The sequence below is a fragment of the Cucurbita pepo genome, chromosome 11 (genome assembly GCF_057944985.1).
Source record: "Cucurbita pepo subsp. pepo isolate OVF chromosome 11, ASM5794498v1, whole genome shotgun sequence".
Taxonomy (NCBI): domain Eukaryota; kingdom Viridiplantae; phylum Streptophyta; class Magnoliopsida; order Cucurbitales; family Cucurbitaceae; genus Cucurbita; species Cucurbita pepo.
Genome location: NC_141808.1, coordinates 5818651 through 5837562, shown reverse-complemented (window position 1 = coordinate 5837562; position 18912 = coordinate 5818651). Strand labels below are relative to the sequence as shown.

The following is an 18912-nucleotide window of genomic DNA, read 5'->3' as shown; positions in this document are numbered from 1 at the left end:
AAATATAAGCAAGTAAGGATAATGTGGTAGCTGATGCATTATCTAGAAGGTACAATCTTTTTACTTCTCTCAGTGCAAAAATTCTTGGATTTGCGCATATTAAAGAATTATATCGAGATGACCAAGACTTTGGAATTATTTATGCATCTTGTCTTACAAAAATAGCTGTAGATGATTATTATGTGTTTCATGAATTCTTATTTAAGAAAAGTAAGCTTTGTATTCCTAAATGCTCTATAAGAGATTTGCTTGTAAAAGAAGCACATGGTGGTGGCTTAATGGGACACTTTGGGATTAATAACACTTATAATATGTTGCAGGAACACTTCTTTTGGCCGAAAATGAAGCATGATGTTCATAAGTTTTGTAGTCAATGCTTTAAATGCAAAGAAGCTAAATCTAGATCACAACCAAATGGATTGTACACTCATTTGAATGTACCTAATGAACCTTTGACTAATATATCTAGGGATTTTGTTCTTGGTTTACTGCACACTATAAAGGGTAAAGATAGTATTTTGTTGTGGTAGACAGATTTAGTAAGATGGCTCATTTTATTGCATGTAACAAGACGGACGATGCAAAACATGTTGCTGACTTATTTTTTAGGGAAGTAGTAAGATTACATGGAATCCCTAGAATAATGGTTAGTGATAGGGATGCTAAATTTCTAAGTCACTTTTGGAAAGTATTGTAAGGTAAATTGGGTACCAAATTGTTGTTTTCAACTACATGTCATTCTCAGACGGATGGACAAACTGAGGTGGTTAATAGAACATTAGGAGCATTGCTTAGGGCTATTATTTCTAAGAATATTAAGTCTTGGGATGAATGTTTGCCATTTGTAGAGTTTGCATATAATAGAGCAATTCATAGTACAACTCATTGTTCTTCTTTTGAAGTTGTTTATGGATTTAATTCACTTACGCCTCTTGATTTGCTTCCTATTCCTTCTAATATGTTTGTGAGTGACGCAGCCACAAGTAAGGCAGACTTGATCAAAACATTGCACAAGGAGGTGAAGGAGAGAATTGAGAACCAAAATTTCAAAGTTGCTTCAAGGATTAACAAAAGAGGAAATCATTTTTAAACCTAGTGACTAGGTTTGGATACATTTTCGCAACGAGCGATTCCCATCTCAACGGAAGACAAAGTTACATCCAAGAAGGGATGGCCCTTATCAAGTCCAATAGATTTCAAGTTTATTCCTTTTGAAGTTGACAGGGTTTGAACCTACACGAGTACGATTTTATTGTTTTTTTGTTTTCATTTTGCAATGGTCAAATGGTCAAAATTGACTTCGTCTTTTGTGGAGATTAAAGGGGATCGGGATTGAATCCCGGCCACAAACGTCTTTTGTCAGGAGACTATAAATACCCACAATATGTTATGTAAAAATCAGATTGGTGGATGAATGTAATTCAGATCTCAAATTGAGACGTTTCCCTTAGAAATCCGAGCATCATATTTGCCATTTCTAAGTTTCAATCAATTCTTGTGTAGAATTGCACCCGAGCCATTCAATCAAGCCTTGATCAAGTTAGATTGTGAAGTGACTCAATTTAGAACAAGGTTCCAAATCTTGCTTATAGATTTTCGATCGTAAGAGGTAATCTAATTCTAGCCTTATCTCTTAGTTGATCCAAATTTCGTATCAGGAGGTGTTAATTACTTTGATTCAAGAGTTCTTGCTAAAACAAAAGCTTGGATCGTTGGGCTGAGGATTAGGGTTACCTTATCACTGGTTATCTCTGCAAGCTGGATAAGTCACTTTATGGCCTCAAACAAGCTCTGTGTGCCTAGTTTTCTCGCCTTAGCTCCAAACTATTATAGCTGGATTTTACACCTTCAAAGGCTGATGTCTCCTTTTTAATTTTTAACAAGGCGGACATTCAGATGTATATCCTCATCTATGTTGATTAATGAGCTCATCTTCTATGGCTACTGATAAACTTCTTACATAATTTCGGGATGATTTTGCCATCAAGGATCTTGGCACTTTGAGTTATTATCATGAGCTCAACCTCGTTCTAGTTTCTCGTTCTAGTACGGAGGCCGAATACAAGGTGGTTGCTGATGTCACTGCCGAATTAATCTGGATCCAAGTTCTCTTGCGTGAGCTCGGGATTTTGCAAGCGCGATCGTCTAGCCTGTGGTGCGACAACATTAATGACAACCTATTTGTCCGCCAATCCAATCTTTCATCAACGGACGAAGCATGTTGAGGTTGATTATCACTTCGTTCGTGAACGAGTATCGACTTGTCAGCTTGATGTGCGGCTCATATCTTTCAAGGATCAGCTCGCTGATATCATGACAAAGCCATTGTTAGCTCCTTCTATTAGCAGTTTTCAGCGCAATTTGAACTTAGTAGTACATCGTCCAGATTGAGGAGGTGTTAAAAGTAGAAGGTTATATCTATACATATTTGGAGAATCCGCTATTCTTGGAGTTGCTTCCTTGTTGTTGTCATGGATCAAGGCCCACACATGTAATCTTCATTATACACGTCTCCTATATATATACATGGAGTCGTGACCCATAGAGATCATTGCGCCATACAACCTAACACTTAAGCCCCAAAATCCACTTTATTGAGCTTGAATGAGAACTACTCCGACCGTCAATCCCAACTCTTGATCCCTTGATGAAATTTGTTCCAAATATTTCTCTATAGTTGTAGGAACAAGATGATCTAAGTCTTAAGTATTCATGCAGAGGAAGAATTTCTTGAATGAAATTCTTAATTCTTACCCAAAGTTTCTTTTCTTTAATATCAAGCTTCCTCTCAAAATTAGTTCTATAGAACTTTACCCTCAACCCCTAAAAAACCAACCTAAAATGATTCCTCAAAGATTGGATCTCTAGTAAAACATCAATAAAGGAAAGAAACTAGTTTCTAACGTTGAATAGAGTTACGTATAAAAAGATACCAAAAAAAAAAAAATCCGGAAATTAAATCAAGGAAAATCAATGATGTGATGTTGATTGGTCATGAAAAAGAAGAAAAAATCTACGTTGCACACGCCTCAAAAGTGCATGCAAGATCTAAGAACCACGGCACATCTCCCACCCTAACTATCCACTTACGGTCAAATCATAAAAGTGAAAAATAATATTAACTATTAAGATATATTCCATAACTAATATATTCTCCAAATATTCCAAATATTAATTGATTACGAATATCTTTACTAATTCAAACTACCAATAAGTTGCACTAAATTCTGACAATTCCTTAGTACAAGCTTATTTCTCAATAACTACGAGATTCTTACGAAAAACTTCAAACTTCACTTTGGCAACTGCCTTAGTAAATATGTCTACAACTTGCTTATTAGTATGTATTTTCTACCATTCAATATCCTACAATAACACTTTCTCTCGAACAAAATGATAATGAGTTTCAATATGTTTCGAACGAGCATGAAACACCGGATTTCCAGCAAGTTTTGTTGCACTTTCATTGTCACAATTAACGAGCATGAAACACTGGATTTCCAACAAGTTTTATTGCACTTTCATTGTCACAGTTAATTTGAATTGCCTGATTGAGAGTAGTCACCATTTCTTGAATAAGCCTCCTGAGTCACAAACATTCTTGTGTAGCCATTGTAGGAGCTGCATATTCTACTTCACAACTTGACAAAGTAATGGTGCTTTGCTTTTTACTGCACCATGAAATTGCAGCAGAGCCTGCTGTAAAACAAAAATCTGTTGTGGAGCGTCTGTCGTTCACATCACCAGCCCAATCAGCATCCACAAAACCACTAAATAAAAATGACTTTGATTTCTCATACATTAATCCATAATTTAGAGTGCCCTTGATGTAACAAAGAATCCTTTTTGCTGCAATTAAATGAGTCTCATGTGGTTGATCCATAAATTAAGACAACTCCTACTGAAAAAGCAATATCTAGCCGTGTGATAGTTAAATAGAATAAACTACCAACAAGTGGAAAGAATATAGCATTTACTAATGACTTCCCTTCATTTCTAGCTAATTTGGGATTCGGTTCCATAGGAGTAGTTTTTTCCCTTGAATTCTCTATATGAAACCTCTGCAATAAACTTGATGCATATTCTTTTTGAGAGAGGAAATAACCATCGTCACATTTCTTAATTTTCAAACCCAGAAAACAATCAGCTCCACCTAATTTTTTTCATGCCAAAACGAACCGTCATCTTGGAGACTACTGATTTCAACAATATCATCACCCGTAATAATCATGTCATCAACATAAAGTAAGAGCAAGTGCATCCATTTGTTGTTTTCTTAACAAATAAGCTCGGATCAGCACATGAAAACTTTAAACCACAAAAATTAAGATATTGAACAATCTTACCAAACCAAGCACGACGAGCTTGTTTGAGTCCGTACAATGCCTTCTTAAGTCTGCACACATAATCAGGATATTCCTTAGAGGTAAATCCTTGTGGCTTCTTCATAAAAATATCACGATCCAACTCTCCATGAAGGAAAGCATTTTTCACATCAAACTGCCATAATTTCCAGCCTTTACTAGCAGCTAAAGAGATGATTGTCCGTAATGTTACCATCCTTGCGACCGGACTAAAAGTCTCATCATAGTCTCGACCATATTGCTGAGAGAACCCACGAGCAACAAGACGAGCTTTGTGTCTATCAATTCTTCTATCAGCTTTTTTCTTCACCTTGTAAACCCACTTACAAGTAATTAAATCGGCATCATGAGGTGTGGTACAAGCTCCCAAGTGTCATTTTTTTCGAGTGCTGAAATTTCTTCCATCATTGCATTTTCCCATTCTGAAATTTCTTTAACTTCAATGTACAACTTCGGCTCATTTTCACTTGTATCTCCCTTAAAAAAACAAGACAGAAAAGAAAAGTGATTAAGGTCAACTACAAAATCAGACAAATGACTAGTAACTTTTTCTGTCTTTGAGGATTTTTTCTTATGGCAACTTCAATATTTGTAGTGGCTTATGTATTCTCTTATGCTTGAATGTCTGTCGCAATTGAAAAATCTTTTCTCCCTAACGTAGAATCATCAGGAAAAAGTGCAACAGTAGTTGTAAGTTTGCTGTCATCTGCATCATCTTTGTAACTTGAAATTTCATCAAACACCACATCACGAGACACAATAACCATATTTGTTTCCAAATCCATACACCTCCAACCCTTTCTATGAGTATCATAGCCAACAAAAATGCATTTCTTGGCCTTTGGGTCAAGTTTAATTCGATTATGTTTCAGTACATGAACATAACAAATGGACCCAAAAATACGAAAAATAACTCACATTGGGTTTACGATGATAAATCAGCTCGAATGGGGATGATTATGTTCCTGGCCATGGAGGCGGCCAATTTACAACATGGCAAGCTGTGTAAAAAGTTGATGCCCATAACTCTTTTGGAAGACTCCTCGCATGCAGCCAAGACAAGCAAACTGATGTAAGATGAGCTAACTTACGCTCAACCCCCCATTTTGTTGCGGGGTTTCTGGACAAGTCAGTTGATGCTGAATCCCATGCTCTCTTACAGTATTCCATAAAATCATTTGAAAGAAATTCCCCTCCATTATCAGTGCGCAAGCACTTGATTTTCAATTCAAATTCTTTTTCCACAACATGCTTAAACTGAATAAACTTTGAAAAAGCTTCACTTTTGTGTTCTAAGAAGTATACCCAACTGAAGCGAGAGAAATCATCCACAAACACCATCACGTAATGAAGTCGGTATAGCTTGTTGTTCGCGTCGGTCCCAAAAGATCAGAATGAATCAATTCCAATACTGTTGAAGCTCTACTCTTTGAGCTTGTGAAAGGAAGACGATGAGACTTGCCATATTGGCAGCCTGGACAAATCTCATGCTGAATATCTTTAAAGACAGAGACACCACGAAGAAGTTGTTTTGTGGATATTTTCTACAACAACTGAAAACCCACATGACCCAAACGAGCATGCCAAAGAGTTGAGCTTGCATTATGACCAACTTTCTTGATATATTCATCACTAGCTGATGAAACATACAAAGATTCTTTTCTTTTTCCACAGAACAGGATATCAGCAGCAACATGTTTCACATTAGAAAGTATTTGAACATCTTTAGGACCAAAAAGAACATACCTTCCTAAATCTGTTATTTGTGATACAGAAGCAAGGTTTTTTCTTCAAACCAGGAACAGGATAAACATCCTTGAGTAGAACACTCCCATCATTCAAATCTCGTTCTTTCAGAATGCATTGAATTATCAGCTGTCACAATGATCTTCTTTTGACAATGTGGACGAACATCTGATAAAAGAGTTTCGGGTAGCCAGCCACTAACAGTCACATGAGTGCTTGCTAAAAATTATTACGTGGTAATGCTTACACACTGTGTGTATCGAGTAACCAACCAACAGTGGTCACTGAGGAGTGATGGCTGAAAAACTCTTTTAGGTGGGTAGATTATACGTGGTGTGTTTCGAGCAATCAATCACCTAGGTCTTTAATTTTGATTGATGATATGATAGTTTGCATATATTACCTCAATAGGGAATTGCCTTACTTAGTTTTACTGACCTTGATTTTAAATAAACTTTATGTAAGGACAAGGTCGTGGCACAAGGAAAACTCTATAAATTTGTGGTTTTTTTTTTTTTTTTTTTTTTTTGCTTTATTTAAGACGTTTTCGCATCAAAGTAAATTTTATTTATTTGAATTTTGTTAAGAGGTTATGGTAACTAGGGAACTTTGGTTTTATGTCGTTTTCCCTTGAAGTTCTTGTCGATGAACTACTTTGTTAAATTGCATGTTTTTTAAAAATTCTTTTAGAAAGAGGTACTCTCACCATGATTTTCTAAAATGTATTTTAATATGTTAAATGACATTCCGATCCGTATGTATGTGGAAAGTCGGATTATTACAAATTTAGTGTATGGAGCTAAGAATTTTATATTTACATGATACACTAAATTTTTAAAGATGTTTCGTTTCAAATGTGATTTAGTTTATCACTTTTTATTATAATAATAGTGATGCAAAAACTAATATTAAAAATATTAGAAAACAACGGGAGAAAGTAGTGTGGTAGTGACTAAGATGACGTTTTGATGACAATAGTTTTGATCCACACAAAAACACTCTCTAGACTAAAATTTTTTAGTGTATCTAGAATATCTAAGATTACGAGACATGTTTCACTTATATAAGATAAATAGGCCCATAAGTATTTCCTAGGATTACGTGTCTTGTCGACCTTGGTGCAAGTGGGAGATCATTGTAATTTATGTTTAAAGGCACATAATCAAATATTTATTTTTTAATAATATTTTTTTGTAATTTAATGTTATCTATGAAAAAATTCAAGGGACTAATGTAATCTTAAAGAATATATAGTTGATATATGAGAGGATCAAGTTCAAGAAATAATCTAATGGGTCTATAGTATATGGATAACTTTGACACTATTAATGCAACCCACTTTGTAATTATTACAAAGGATTTGATCCAAATCTAAATTATTCATATGGAAACATCTCATTGAAGTTATCCTATATCATAAGTTTGTATAGGACTAGATCACAAAGTATTTAAATAATTGAGAAGATTTATATTTATTAAAATGATTCTATGTGACTCGATTTTAATCGTGAGTGAATGATTATCTTCGGACTATGAGGGTTTGTATTTTGATTTGCATGGAAAAGAGTGAATTTTGTTGCAAACTCAATCCGATCACAACTGAGAGTTCACTTGATTCCTATCAATTCGTCGTAAATGGTGTGATTTTTCTTGTGCAATTTCTATAATACATTATAGAAATTGATGGATTTAGTCAGTCAAACTTTAATTGTAACTGTTAATAATAATCAGTCACAAAATGGAGACTGGACTCATTGAGGAGATCATCGATCCTGTAATTCCTGATTAAATGCCTCAAAATTGTGTTCTACACTGCAAGTAAACCTTTGATAATTGCCTTTTATGTTTTTTTTTTATTTTTTATTATTATTATTCTAAATACCAAATTCTTGTTCTCGTACTTGAAATTTTATCTTAAAAAAAAAAAAACTCATGAAGCCAAAATTGAAATTTCTTGGCGGATGCAGGATCTGGGACTTAGGGACCCGAGAATTTATATGCAAAATAAGCCTACAAGAGGGTCAATCAACCGAGCGTAGCTCGAATGGAAAAGTAAAAGAGTTTTGAAGACAAGAAAAGAACAAAATTGGTCAACAAGTAAATTATTGTACCCATCATCCTATACCTTATTCATGCCAATTGAATAGCCTTTTTCTTAAACTTCATCAATTGGTTCTTGCACCTGAATACGATTCCTTTTTCTTTTTTCCTACAAAAATATATAGTGATTGGGGGATATTATATGTCTTTAAGCTTCATAATACAAACACATGTGAATGGTAATTGAAGAATAGTATGAATCTATATCTAAACATCAAATGAATGAAAATGTCAGCTATATAAGATACATGTGAATCCTCTTTAACTACTAAAAGATCACTTTTGCAGTGTACATTTACAAGCAAAGATTTTATGGCTATAAGATAGAACAAGACAACAAAAACAACACTTCTTTATGTGAGTAGCCAAAACCAACCACAGCCAGAACCAGTAATATACTTCATAGAGAGATTAAACAAAAAACTTGCAACAATCTCCCTCACTTAAACTCAGATAATAGTATAGATTTGAAGGATTGGAGGCTAAATATTTCTACAACAATCTCCCTCCCTCAAATTCAGAATTCTACTTGGAAGGATTGGAGGCTAAATACTTGTGTGAGCTTTTAGCCTCCTTTCCCCATCAGACAGGACTATCAGGAAACAAAGACTATACAAAATAAAAGCAGTCCACAAGTAGTAGAGAAAATTTACCAGACCAGCAAAGCCAGACTCTTGCCACGATATTTCTTTATTGCTAATCTATGTGATGTTGCCCTTAGTTCCCCGTCTTCAAGCTGAAGGTTCTGTACTTCATTCTGAAATTATTGACAATCCAAAGAAGTAACCTCTTATTAAAAACATATGACTTGTAACTATGGCTAGATTATGAAGAACTTCCATATAATAATATAAAATTCTGACGAATGCAAAGCAGCCTGGTGAAATATCAAAGAAAAATGCATTGTAATTTGAATAAAAATCATGAAGGTTAGAGTTTGAATAAAAATCATGAAGCTTAGAGTTTAAACATGAATACTCATCTTATTCATATAAGTTGATTCCAAAGATGTGAGAATGCATAAGATCTTAATTATTCAAGGAGGTTACCCCAAGGTGACTAATAATTTTGCACCATTTGGGGTGGGAAAGGGAAATTACTATATTATATCAGAACTAGGCATTGGGCGATGTGCCAACGAGGAGGCTAAGCCTTGAAAGAGGTGGACATGAGGCATTGTGCCAGCAAGGACACTAGGCTCCGAAGGAGGGTGGATTGGAGGGTCCCACATCGATTGGGGAGGAGAACAAAGTATTATTTATAAGGGTGTGGAAACCTCTTCCTAGCATACGCGTTTTAAAAACCTTGAGGGGAAGTCCGAAAGGGAAAGCCCAAAGAGGACAGTATCTGCTAGCGGCGGTGGACTTGGGCTGTTATAGTGGTATTAGTTAACATGTAGACAACTACATTTAGGCCGTCTCCTTCAATAATTCCCTTAATCAGTGCCAATCTTTGCAACTTACAATAATAGACATGACAATCTATTCAACTTTCAGAATGCTATCTGCACACATCACTCACTCGGAGAGAACAAACACAAGAATGCAATAAGATATGGCTCGACCAACAATACAGCCACAATGAACACGTTATTCTTAAAAGAAAAACAGAGACAGCATTAATTCAATGTCCAGAATATTCACTCCATTACCACGTCTCTACAACTTCAAATTCTATCGCAAATTTTACATTCCTCTCCAATGATTTCTTCTAAATCAGCAAAAACTGCATGTTTCCACCACAAAACATTAATCTAATACTAATTTTTGACTGGCAGGTAGGAAAACAATGAACTAAAGAGAAGTAATATTCCCTGACCATATATTTCTATAAAATTTTGAAGAACAGGAATCAACAAATATCCCAGTTCTACAATATAGCAAAGCAAATCAGAACATGGATTTTAACGTAATGATAACTAGCACAACATGCCTGCCCTATGTGAAGTATAATACCAATGCTTCCTGATCCACAATGAACAAAGCAAAAATCTAACCGAAGATATCAACATCATCATAATTACAATCGCACCATAAATATCAATTCGGTACAAGTAAAATAGATGATGAACCAGCAAAAACAATAGCTCCAACGTACCATCAAAACGCCCCATCCAAACCGAGAGAAACTCCATCCGACGCGACGGATTGATCAACCGGATCAGCCGCAGTGCAATCAGGCGGGGACTCAAACAGAGAAAGAGAGAACTGTTTGTCAACAACGCCGACGTCGAAATGTATTACACCAGAGGTGTGCAAATCGACACGAATTCCCTTAACAGGAAACCAAAGAAAGAGCTCCTGCGAAGAAATTCCAGCCAATTCAGCGATCTGGCCGTAGGCGAGCCTGCCGGAGACGTTGAAATCATAGTGAACCTCATTCTCGAACTTGGCATTGCAGGGCTGGTCGAGGAAGACCTGAAAACGGCCGGTGGAAGAGTCGATTGAGAATCTGGTAATGTTCTTGGGGAGGAGGCCAATGGGGAGGCCATGACGATGCAGATGATCGTAGATGGTGGATGGCTCAGGTGCGGCGATGAGAGGAGAGGCGAAGAATAGGATGAAAGAGAGGAGTGAGAAAGGGGAAGAGAGAGAGAGGATCATGGTGGAAATTGGAGAAGAAGAATGAGGGGAATCAGGTTTTTGAGAAATGGATTCTGAGGTTGAAGAAGGCCACGTGGCAATACATGGTGCTTATGCAAGGAAGAGGAATAAAGCAATAGAAAATGTCTTGAAGGGCAAGACAACAAGATCACCATCACGTTTCTAGATAGCATCAACAAGATCAATCCTAGAGTCTGATGATCCTCGAGCTTCCACTACTCCATGGTCACGCCATTCAGTTTCACCCCGGACAAGGGTTCATGAAGATCTGTCTGGTACAAATAATCTTTAGTATGCATCTTCCAAACCGAAATCATATCCATCAAACTTCTCGATTCCAATCTCTAAGCTTTTCATCTTCATAGATCTTTTCATCTTCATAGATCGTGGTGAATCTAGCCTAGCTCTAATACCGATTATTAAGATTGTACAACAACTCACATGCTCGATGTACATCTTCAAAACAATGCTGGAGTATTTATATGGTTAATTGTATCGTATATAGCTTTGTTAGATATATCAATAAACATCTCCTATATATATATATATATATTTACTATTCACTATACATATGTCATTCTACGGATCTTCCTTCTTCTAAGCCACACTATTCGACTAAAATTATAGCCCACAAGCATGTTCCTACTATGATCGACATCATTTTGAATGTGACTTCTCATTTGGTGACTAAACTAGTAAAATAGTAAATTTAGTTCCTAAGCTTTTGATTTTTTTTTTAATGAATTTCATTCGACCCAAATTAAATTTATACATAATAGATCAATTTTGAAGTACATTAAATAGTGAATGAATTAGACACAAAATTAAAAGGTATCATACAATTTATAAGTACTTAGTAAACATAACATAAGATAGGTGAAGAGAGAAGGTTCCCAAAAGTTGAAATAAGAATGGTTAAATAAGAATGAAGCACAGTAAAACATAATCATGATAATGTTAACTAAACACACCATCTTCCAAAATGAATAGAATTGTGGAAGCCCAGCACCCAGGATTATCTGCTAACAGACAAAGAACAAGTCACAGCCTCCGTTAAAATCTTATATCAACAGAAGATCAAGAGTTCCAACCTATGAGGAGATGATGCTGAGCAGCGTAGCACACAGAAGTCGAAACCACACGAGGGGGTTAAGAGTGGGAGGGAGGAGAAGGATATTGTGAATGCAGGTCTAGTGAACTACTCGGTTGTCACACTCTTGGCAAGATTCCTAGGTTGGTCACAGTTATATCCCCTAAGAACAGTGAGATGATATGCCAATAACTGCACAAACCAGAAAAGAACAGGGGAATGAATATCATAATCCAGCACAAATATACTGCCATTTTAATCATGGATATCTACCAAAAACTATTCCAAATCTCAATTTACTCACTATCATATCTTCTACTCTGTTTTATAGTGTTACATTATGCTATTTAGAATTAGGATTACTTGATATTTAAGTTCTGTTTTGAAATTTCTTGTTTGATCCCCCTTTACTCTTATGCCAGACATCACACCGAAAGTTGAAGGATCAATTAGATAAAACCGGACGAACTTATGATATAACCATCAGCCTTTAACTCAAATTTCACTAGTATATAAATGAACTATTGTGCTTGTTTTTACGTTTCAGGTCAATCGAGTAACCAACAAAAGTCAGTATAAATACCTGTAATGGAATGATATTAATGACGGGTTGAAGGCAATCCTCGACGTGGGGAACTTCTATTACTCTACAGGAATCTCCAGGGCACACACTTTGAGCATCCCCTTTGGAACACATTACTATGAGGCGACCTTTGCGAGCATGAAGCTGTTGGATGACAGACTGCTGCTTGCTGTTAACAGATTGATTTTTCAGTAAACTAAGTTCCCAGAAAATTTATACAAGTCTACAGCAGCAAGGAATTAAACCTGAAGCAAGCATCACGTGTAGCAATGACAACGATTGGGAGGTTTTCGTCGACCAATGCTAAAGGACCGTGTTTCATTTCCCCGGCAAGCAATCCTTCACTGTGCATTAGGGCCACTTCCTTTACTTTCAAAGCACCCTCAAGCGCTGTAGCATAGTTGTATCCTCTCCCAAATACAAGAAGTGACTGCTCGGCAATCAATAGTTCCGCAAGATCCTTCATTTCCTGATCAAGTTTCAGCACTTCCCTCACTTTGTCTGCAAGTATAAATTTCAAAAGTAAATTTAACTTGTGACCTTTGTTACCTAAACAAGAACCCTTTCTGCACGCTCACATCAAAATGGTAAAGACAAATTAGAAAAATGAGGTCTACATCTTGTTTCAGACCTTGAATTTTCGAACCCGTTTCATTTTGGTTTTAAAACTTCTAAAGGTTTGGTTTTCGTCCCTATCAAAATATTATATATTTTGGTCAGCAGTAAATTTTCATAATCATGTGATACTTGACATACTACACGACGTCAAAAACTGATCCATGAAAATATTAATTAATCAAGTAAGCGAATAAAATGTGTCGGTTTTAGGTTCTACGAAAAGATCAGATGATCATTTATGCAAAGTCGAAGTACTAAGACAAAACGTTTGAAAGCTTAGAGACTAAAACAAAATAAACATAAAGCTTAAAGTCCAAAATAGGATTTAAAACCGAGCAAATAAATAAACGAAGAAGGAAAACGAGACTTACTTGGCAAGTCAAATAAGCCATCTATTATAGCCTCTCTTCTTCTTTGATGGGAGATTGAGTCTCCACCAATTGCAAGAGCCATCATGACCATCACAACTATTTGACTTGTGTATGCCTGTAGGTTTTCTAAGTTAACAAAGGCCATCAATATCAAATTGGATCAAGAAAAAAAAGGTTGGGTGAATCCAATCTCACCTTTGTACTTGCAACGCCAATCTCAGCACCTGCATTTATATGAATTCCACAATGTGTATTCCTGGCTATTGCACTACCAACCGTATTCGTAATACCAGTGCACAATGCTCCATTTTCTAAAGCATACTCCAAGGCGTGTAAAGTATCTGCAGTTTCACCAGATTGACTGACAAAAACAGCCGTATCTTCTCTGTATATTGGCCCTTGGCGATCCAAGAGATCACTAGCAATTTCCATTGTAACGGGAACACCTACATCAGACAAGGAAAGCGAAGTACGAAAAGTTCAGTAACCACCAATTTTTACTATTGAAAGGTCTACTTCTAATCTAACAGTCAGTACCAGATAGTTCTTCAAGGATAGGCCTGGCAGCTAAAGCAGCATTATAGCTTGTACCACAACCGACAAAAACGATACGCCTGCTTCGCCTTATTGTTTTAAGGTGATCCTTTAGTCCACCCAAAAGAAGAGTTTTATCTTTAGAAGAAGTCCGACGTATTAGCCTCCCCCTCATCGTGGTCGTTAGAGATTCAGGTTGTTCGTGAATTTCTTTCTGCATGTAGTGCTCATAATTTCCCTTATTTATTTGCTCGACCTCCATTTCAAGAATAGATAGCGCACGTTGGACCGATGCAGGTCTAGAAAGAGAGCCACAACTTTTCCCCTTCTCCTTGTCAAACTTCAATATGGATACAGCTCCATCCTAGGGAAAACCACATAAGGTCCCTTTGTTTATAACAATCAAAACTAACACTTTCTGTGTAATTTGAACTAACAATTATCAGATTAATTTGCTTTACTTCTGAAGCTTAAGAAGAGAAATCCTATGTCAAACTATGCCCCAAAGTTGATCGACAACTCCATATTTTGGTGTGATGAATTGGCATAAGAAAAGATTAATCCGCCCTTCATACTATTAACGATTTGTTTCTCAATAAGAACTAGGCTTACACAATTAATGATTTATTTCTCATCAAGGCTTACACAACTTTCTCATCAGTCAAAACCAACATGTAAAAGTTATAAAAGTAAATGCCCAGAACAAATGAAGAAAAATGCCAAGTTCGAAAGAACAGGTTGAAAACCCAGCTAATTATGGCTGCAACACAAAAGTTCTTAAGGTGGAAAAAGAGAAGAGATGAAAGAAAATAAAACCTTGATATGAACAACTTCACCATCCTCTATCACCAAAGCTTTCTTTGTATGTTCAACTACGGCATTAGCATCGCTGGATAAGAAAAGTTCTTTTGGGTGTCCATTTTTCGAAAGAAACTTGTCATCGTTGAATGCTGCTGATCCATTGCAGGCAGGTTCAGCTAAATCCTAACATAGGAATTAAAGTAAAAACCAAAAAGAGGAAGAGAGAAGTTAGACGTAAGGAAGGTAACATTTACAAGTGAAGAGTATATTAGACAAAGTTAAACAAAGTACTATAAAAGCCACAGAACAGAAGTTTCATTGAAAAAGTTATTTCACCATAACATAATTTGAACTTGAATGGAGTCTCTCTCTAGTTAGATTTTTAAGCACGAAAGGGAAAATCGCAACATCAAATGTGGTTACTGGAATTCAAACTTGAACGATGTCTACATTGCAAGTATCATTCCCATGTGACAAGGACAATCCTCATCGGAATCTTGGAACATTTTAGTTATTAAACAAGAATACATATACTAATCATAACAAATATCATAACTTAAAACATGACCTCAAATTTTCCAAAAACTGTTTTCTTACTAACTTCAAAGAGCTATCCTACAAAAGTCAATGTCAAATACTGACATGATGGATAATAATCAGAATAGTATCAGAAAACGTTTGGATGTTTATGAAACCCACATCATAGTATTCATATGCTTTGATTAACTTCAAAGAAAATGGGAAAGAAGAGAAAGTAAAAGATATAAAAGACAAACTACTCCAAAAGAAAACTTGGCCTGCCGAGATGGAGGAGCATATAGTCACTTCTTAACTTACTTTAACTCCAAGGATCAATGGACTACCACGTTTGCAAGCAATCAATTCATTTGGGTAATGTCTGCTTTTGAAAATAAGAGCATAAGCGCCTTCGAGATGCCTCATAACTTCAAGCACAACTTGACTAAATGTGACAGCCTGACCACCTGTAAAACAAGATCATCACGCATGATCCCTCATTAACTGAAATTTGATTTTCTGATAAACACTAGAAAAAACGATTTAGACGAGCACATCCATAACGCGAACGCATGGCAGGTGGCATTTCGACTAAAAATACATAAGCAGATAAAAATTCTAAATTACTCATCAAAGAAGCTAAGTAGGTGTTGGGAATTGCTCTAAAGAAGTCTTTACAGTTTCTAATAAAAGTTCAATAGGAAGAAGACTGCAATGATCCAGCAGAATTGTTCCATCTGAACAAATACCAATTACAAAAAAAAAAAAAAAAAAAAAAAAAAAAAAAAAAAAAAAAAAAAAAAAAGTTATAGGAACTGAGGGAACCAGACAACTATGATAAATGGTATGAAGGTAACCGAGGGCTTTTTTCATAACAAGATATTTCATGTCAAATTAGGCTTCGTCAATGCAGTTTGGCACAGTATGTGAATAGAAAATTGTTCAACTCTCAACAACAATGAACAAGTTATTGCTTTTAAATTCATGGCATCAATAAATAACATATTCTGGTAAACTGCAAATGTATTTAGCAAAAGTTTATCATACCTTCCGTTGCATTGTCAAAAATAAATTTTGCCAGCTTTGGAATTACTTCCGTGTCTGTATCCGATTCAAAAACAAAACCGTGCCGGACTAGAGTTTCCTTTAAGACCTGAAAATAAGAGTTTCGGTGAAGGTCAAACAGAAGGGCACCTAGTGCAGAGAAAATCAAATATTGGAGCAAACAAAATTATAAAAGTAAAATATAACTTGGAGAGTTATGAATAGTTGAAGATAAATGCATTACTTGCACGAAATCCCCTCGAGTCGAATACTCATAAAAGTAAAAATATAACTTGGAGCGTTATGAACAATTCAACATGAGTGTAGCTCGGCATTTAAAACATTTACACCGTTACATGAGGTCAAAGGTTCAAATATCCACTGCTCACATCGGTTGTATAAGAGAATATAAATAAAGGAAGGTATTGGATATCTCTCAAACAAACCTCATAGTTAGTAACAATTCCATTGTGAACAACCAGAAATTCATTTTCAGGACCAGAGGTCTGAGGATGACTATTCCTTGGAGCTGGCTCTCCATGGGTAGCCCAACGGGTATGTGCGATCCCAGCATGAACAGAGAATTGTTCTTCCAAATTCAAATTGATTGTTTCAACCTCTGAAAATTTTACACTGCCACAATTAGCTTTGAATAAAATTCCAACAAAAAAAAAGAAGGTAGTACAACCACAATAAACTATCACCAAAGGAACGAAAGCATAAACAGCTGTTTTGCTCTGGCAGTGTCCTTTCTCCTCGTGAAAACAGAGTGTCAAACACAAACCAGAAGTGTGTGATGTGAGATGATGCTGTCATCATTTCCGGCCATGATCCGACCCAATTACGAACAGTTTACTCACAATCAACTGCTAATTGATACTCAAGAATGAAAATACGACAAACAAATCCCTCTCTTCTCGCAAGTTTCAACGTGAACCAAATAGGGTGAAGATCCGAATTCAGAAAAACCGCCATTAATTAAAGAACAGAGAGACAAAAGAAAAAAAGTAGAAGAAGAATTACCAGAGTGAACAGATTTGACGAGGGAATCAATGTTGCCAGCCTGACGGAAGACGAGGGGAGGAGGAGGAGGAGGAACGGAATGAGCATTGTTGAGATCGGAATTGAACTGAGAGTAAAAGGGCGAAGAATCAACAGAGATTCCGGCAGAATCGTAGCCTCTGTACTCCAAACGGCGGAGGCCATTGAACAAGACCTGAAGAATGAAACGCCTGTCTCTGTGGACATTATAATTCAAATACGCGAAAATCCCACACATGGTCGCCTCCAAATGGGTGTTCCTGAATCAGATCCAAGCCCTCTCTGGTGTGGAGCTTGAGAAACGTGGAGGAAAGTGCATTTATAGGCGCAGGTGATGCCGGCTATGTCCCCGGCGTTGAAGATTTGACTTCCTAATTTTCGTTTCGGAAACCGAGAGGGAGTTTATCTTTCAAACATTTTGTAAACCAAAAAGTCCCATCGCCTTCTGAATCTTGTTCATTCAATGATTCTCCTTTGGTCACCATCATTATGCCCTTTCATCGCTCTTTCTCCCTCTACGACCGATTGTGATCCAATTTCTCATCACTTTGTTTACTCCAATCAAATTGTTGAGCTATGAAGAGTTTAGATCTTGACATTAAACTAGGATCAATTGCATATTAATACACATCTCCAATTCTATAACTTTAATCTATAATAATATATATTATATCATAAATATAAATTTGGAAGAGAATCTTTACTTTTGCTCTTACATTTTTAGTAAGTTTGATTGAGCCCGATTCTTTGAGTATCTGATTCTTTTGAGAGAATTATTCTTCCAACGGATCGAATTAGTATATCATCCTATTGAGAGAATTATTATTCAAACCGATCGAAGTAATGTTGAGTAAACAGGTAACATCCCAACTTAGGTTAAAAGATAAGAAGGGCAAAATAGTAATTTTAAAGTTTTTAGTAAATGTATTGGATTTATAATTCATTATAGATATGACCATCTTAATCTTGTTTTGCTTTTAATTTTTTCATAAAAAATACTCATCTTAATCTTCTTAAGCTAAAAGAAGGCTCAATTTTAAGAAAAAACGGACCGTAAATGAGAATTCGATCCATACCCGTAAATCTTATACAAAAATGACTATCTCCAATTGGGCACGCTCCGGGACTTGCTAACCTTTGTCGTCTTATACGAAAATGTTTCTTAGAGGTACAAAAACCGAATGGGATTGGTCTCTCTCGATGAATTTGCTTACGGACTTGGATTGGATTTTCAAGTTTCAAGCTTTTTCTTTAATGGCGGCTAGAATTGGGAATTGGTCGTTGAGGCTCCTTCAACACTGGATTCCTTCCTCAAACTTTTGGGTAATCTTGTTTAGATGGTGCATGAACAAGTTTGAAGTGAAATGTTGGACTATAGCTCTTGAATTTGAAAAAAAAAATTGAGAGTAGGAAACCCAAAAACTCAAAGGTTATAACTTGCGACTGGAAGCTCGACTTACCTCGATTCTTGCTCCAAATGAAATCCCTTACTTCAGACTTT

At 36.1% G+C, this 18912-nt stretch overlaps 3 protein-coding genes across 5 annotated transcripts; all 3 read right to left on the bottom strand.

The window, feature by feature from the left end:
* Positions 1-3475: 3475 nt before the first annotated feature.
* On the bottom strand, positions 3476-5705 carry LOC147790162 (uncharacterized). Its single transcript, XM_087128357.1, has 4 exons — positions 5355-5705; positions 4725-4841; positions 4352-4674; positions 3476-3584 (listed from the first exon to the last, which is right to left on the bottom strand). Exons 1-4 carry the CDS (start codon positions 5703-5705, stop codon positions 3476-3478), a joined length of 900 nt encoding a protein of 299 aa, XP_086984483.1.
* Positions 5706-8043: 2338 nt separating this feature from the next.
* Positions 8044-10888, bottom strand: LOC111804871 (uncharacterized protein At5g01610-like). Of its 2 annotated transcripts, XR_015422832.1 has the most exons (3): positions 10308-10888; positions 8864-8967; positions 8044-8319 (listed from the first exon to the last, which is right to left on the bottom strand). XR_015422832.1 is itself a non-coding variant. In XM_087128113.1 (2 exons), the coding sequence occupies exon 1, from the start codon at positions 10811-10813 to the stop codon at positions 10310-10312; it is 504 nt and encodes a 167-aa protein (XP_086984239.1). In that variant the 5' UTR covers positions 10814-10887; the 3' UTR covers positions 8859-8967; positions 10308-10309. The 2 variants fall into 2 exon arrangements, 1 of the variants encoding a protein (XP_086984239.1); XM_087128113.1 differs by lacking the exon at positions 8044-8319 and having other exon boundaries at positions 8859-8967; positions 10308-10887.
* Positions 10889-11589: 701 nt separating this feature from the next.
* Positions 11590-18010, bottom strand: GFAT (putative glucosamine-fructose-6-phosphate aminotransferase). Of its 2 annotated transcripts, XR_015423001.1 has the most exons (12): positions 17394-18010; positions 16817-16989; positions 16374-16479; positions 15648-15793; positions 14826-14993; positions 14013-14373; positions 13671-13921; positions 13476-13590; positions 12732-12987; positions 12487-12655; positions 11905-12095; positions 11590-11832 (listed from the first exon to the last, which is right to left on the bottom strand). XR_015423001.1 is itself a non-coding variant. In XM_023691002.2 (11 exons), the coding sequence occupies exons 1-11, from the start codon at positions 17647-17649 to the stop codon at positions 12012-12014; spliced, it is 2085 nt and encodes a 694-aa protein (XP_023546770.2). In that variant the 5' UTR covers positions 17650-18010; the 3' UTR covers positions 11590-12011. The 2 variants fall into 2 exon arrangements, 1 of the variants encoding a protein (XP_023546770.2); XM_023691002.2 differs by having other exon boundaries at positions 11590-12095.
* Between the last annotated feature and the right edge of the window lie 902 nt (positions 18011-18912).

Excerpts from the sequence above, each read along its gene's own strand:
- LOC147790162 (XM_087128357.1), bottom strand. The coding sequence starts at position 5,705 with ATGGTGTTTGTGGATGATTTCTCTCGCTTCAGTTGGGTATACTTCTTA. Across the intron at positions 4,675-4,724 it reads AAAATGACACTTGGGAGCTT|GTGAAGAAAAAAGCTGATAG; the intron begins GTACCACACCTC and ends TGGGTTTACAAG. Across the intron at positions 3,585-4,351 it reads AAACAAGCTCGTCGTGCTTG|GAGGCTTATTCAAGAAATGG; the intron begins GTTTGGTAAGAT and ends TTTGTGACTCAG.
- LOC111804871 (XM_087128113.1), bottom strand. The coding sequence starts at position 10,813 with ATGATCCTCTCTCTCTCTTCCCCTTTCTCACTCCTCTCTTTCATCCTA.
- GFAT (XM_023691002.2), bottom strand. The coding sequence starts at position 17,649 with ATGTGTGGGATTTTCGCGTATTTGAATTATAATGTCCACAGAGACAGG. Across the intron at positions 15,794-16,373 it reads TTTTGACAATGCAACGGAAG|GTGGTCAGGCTGTCACATTT; the intron begins GTATGATAAACT and ends CTTGTTTTACAG. Across the intron at positions 12,656-12,731 it reads ACACGTGATGCTTGCTTCAG|CAAGCAGCAGTCTGTCATCC; the intron begins GTTTAATTCCTT and ends ATCTGTTAACAG.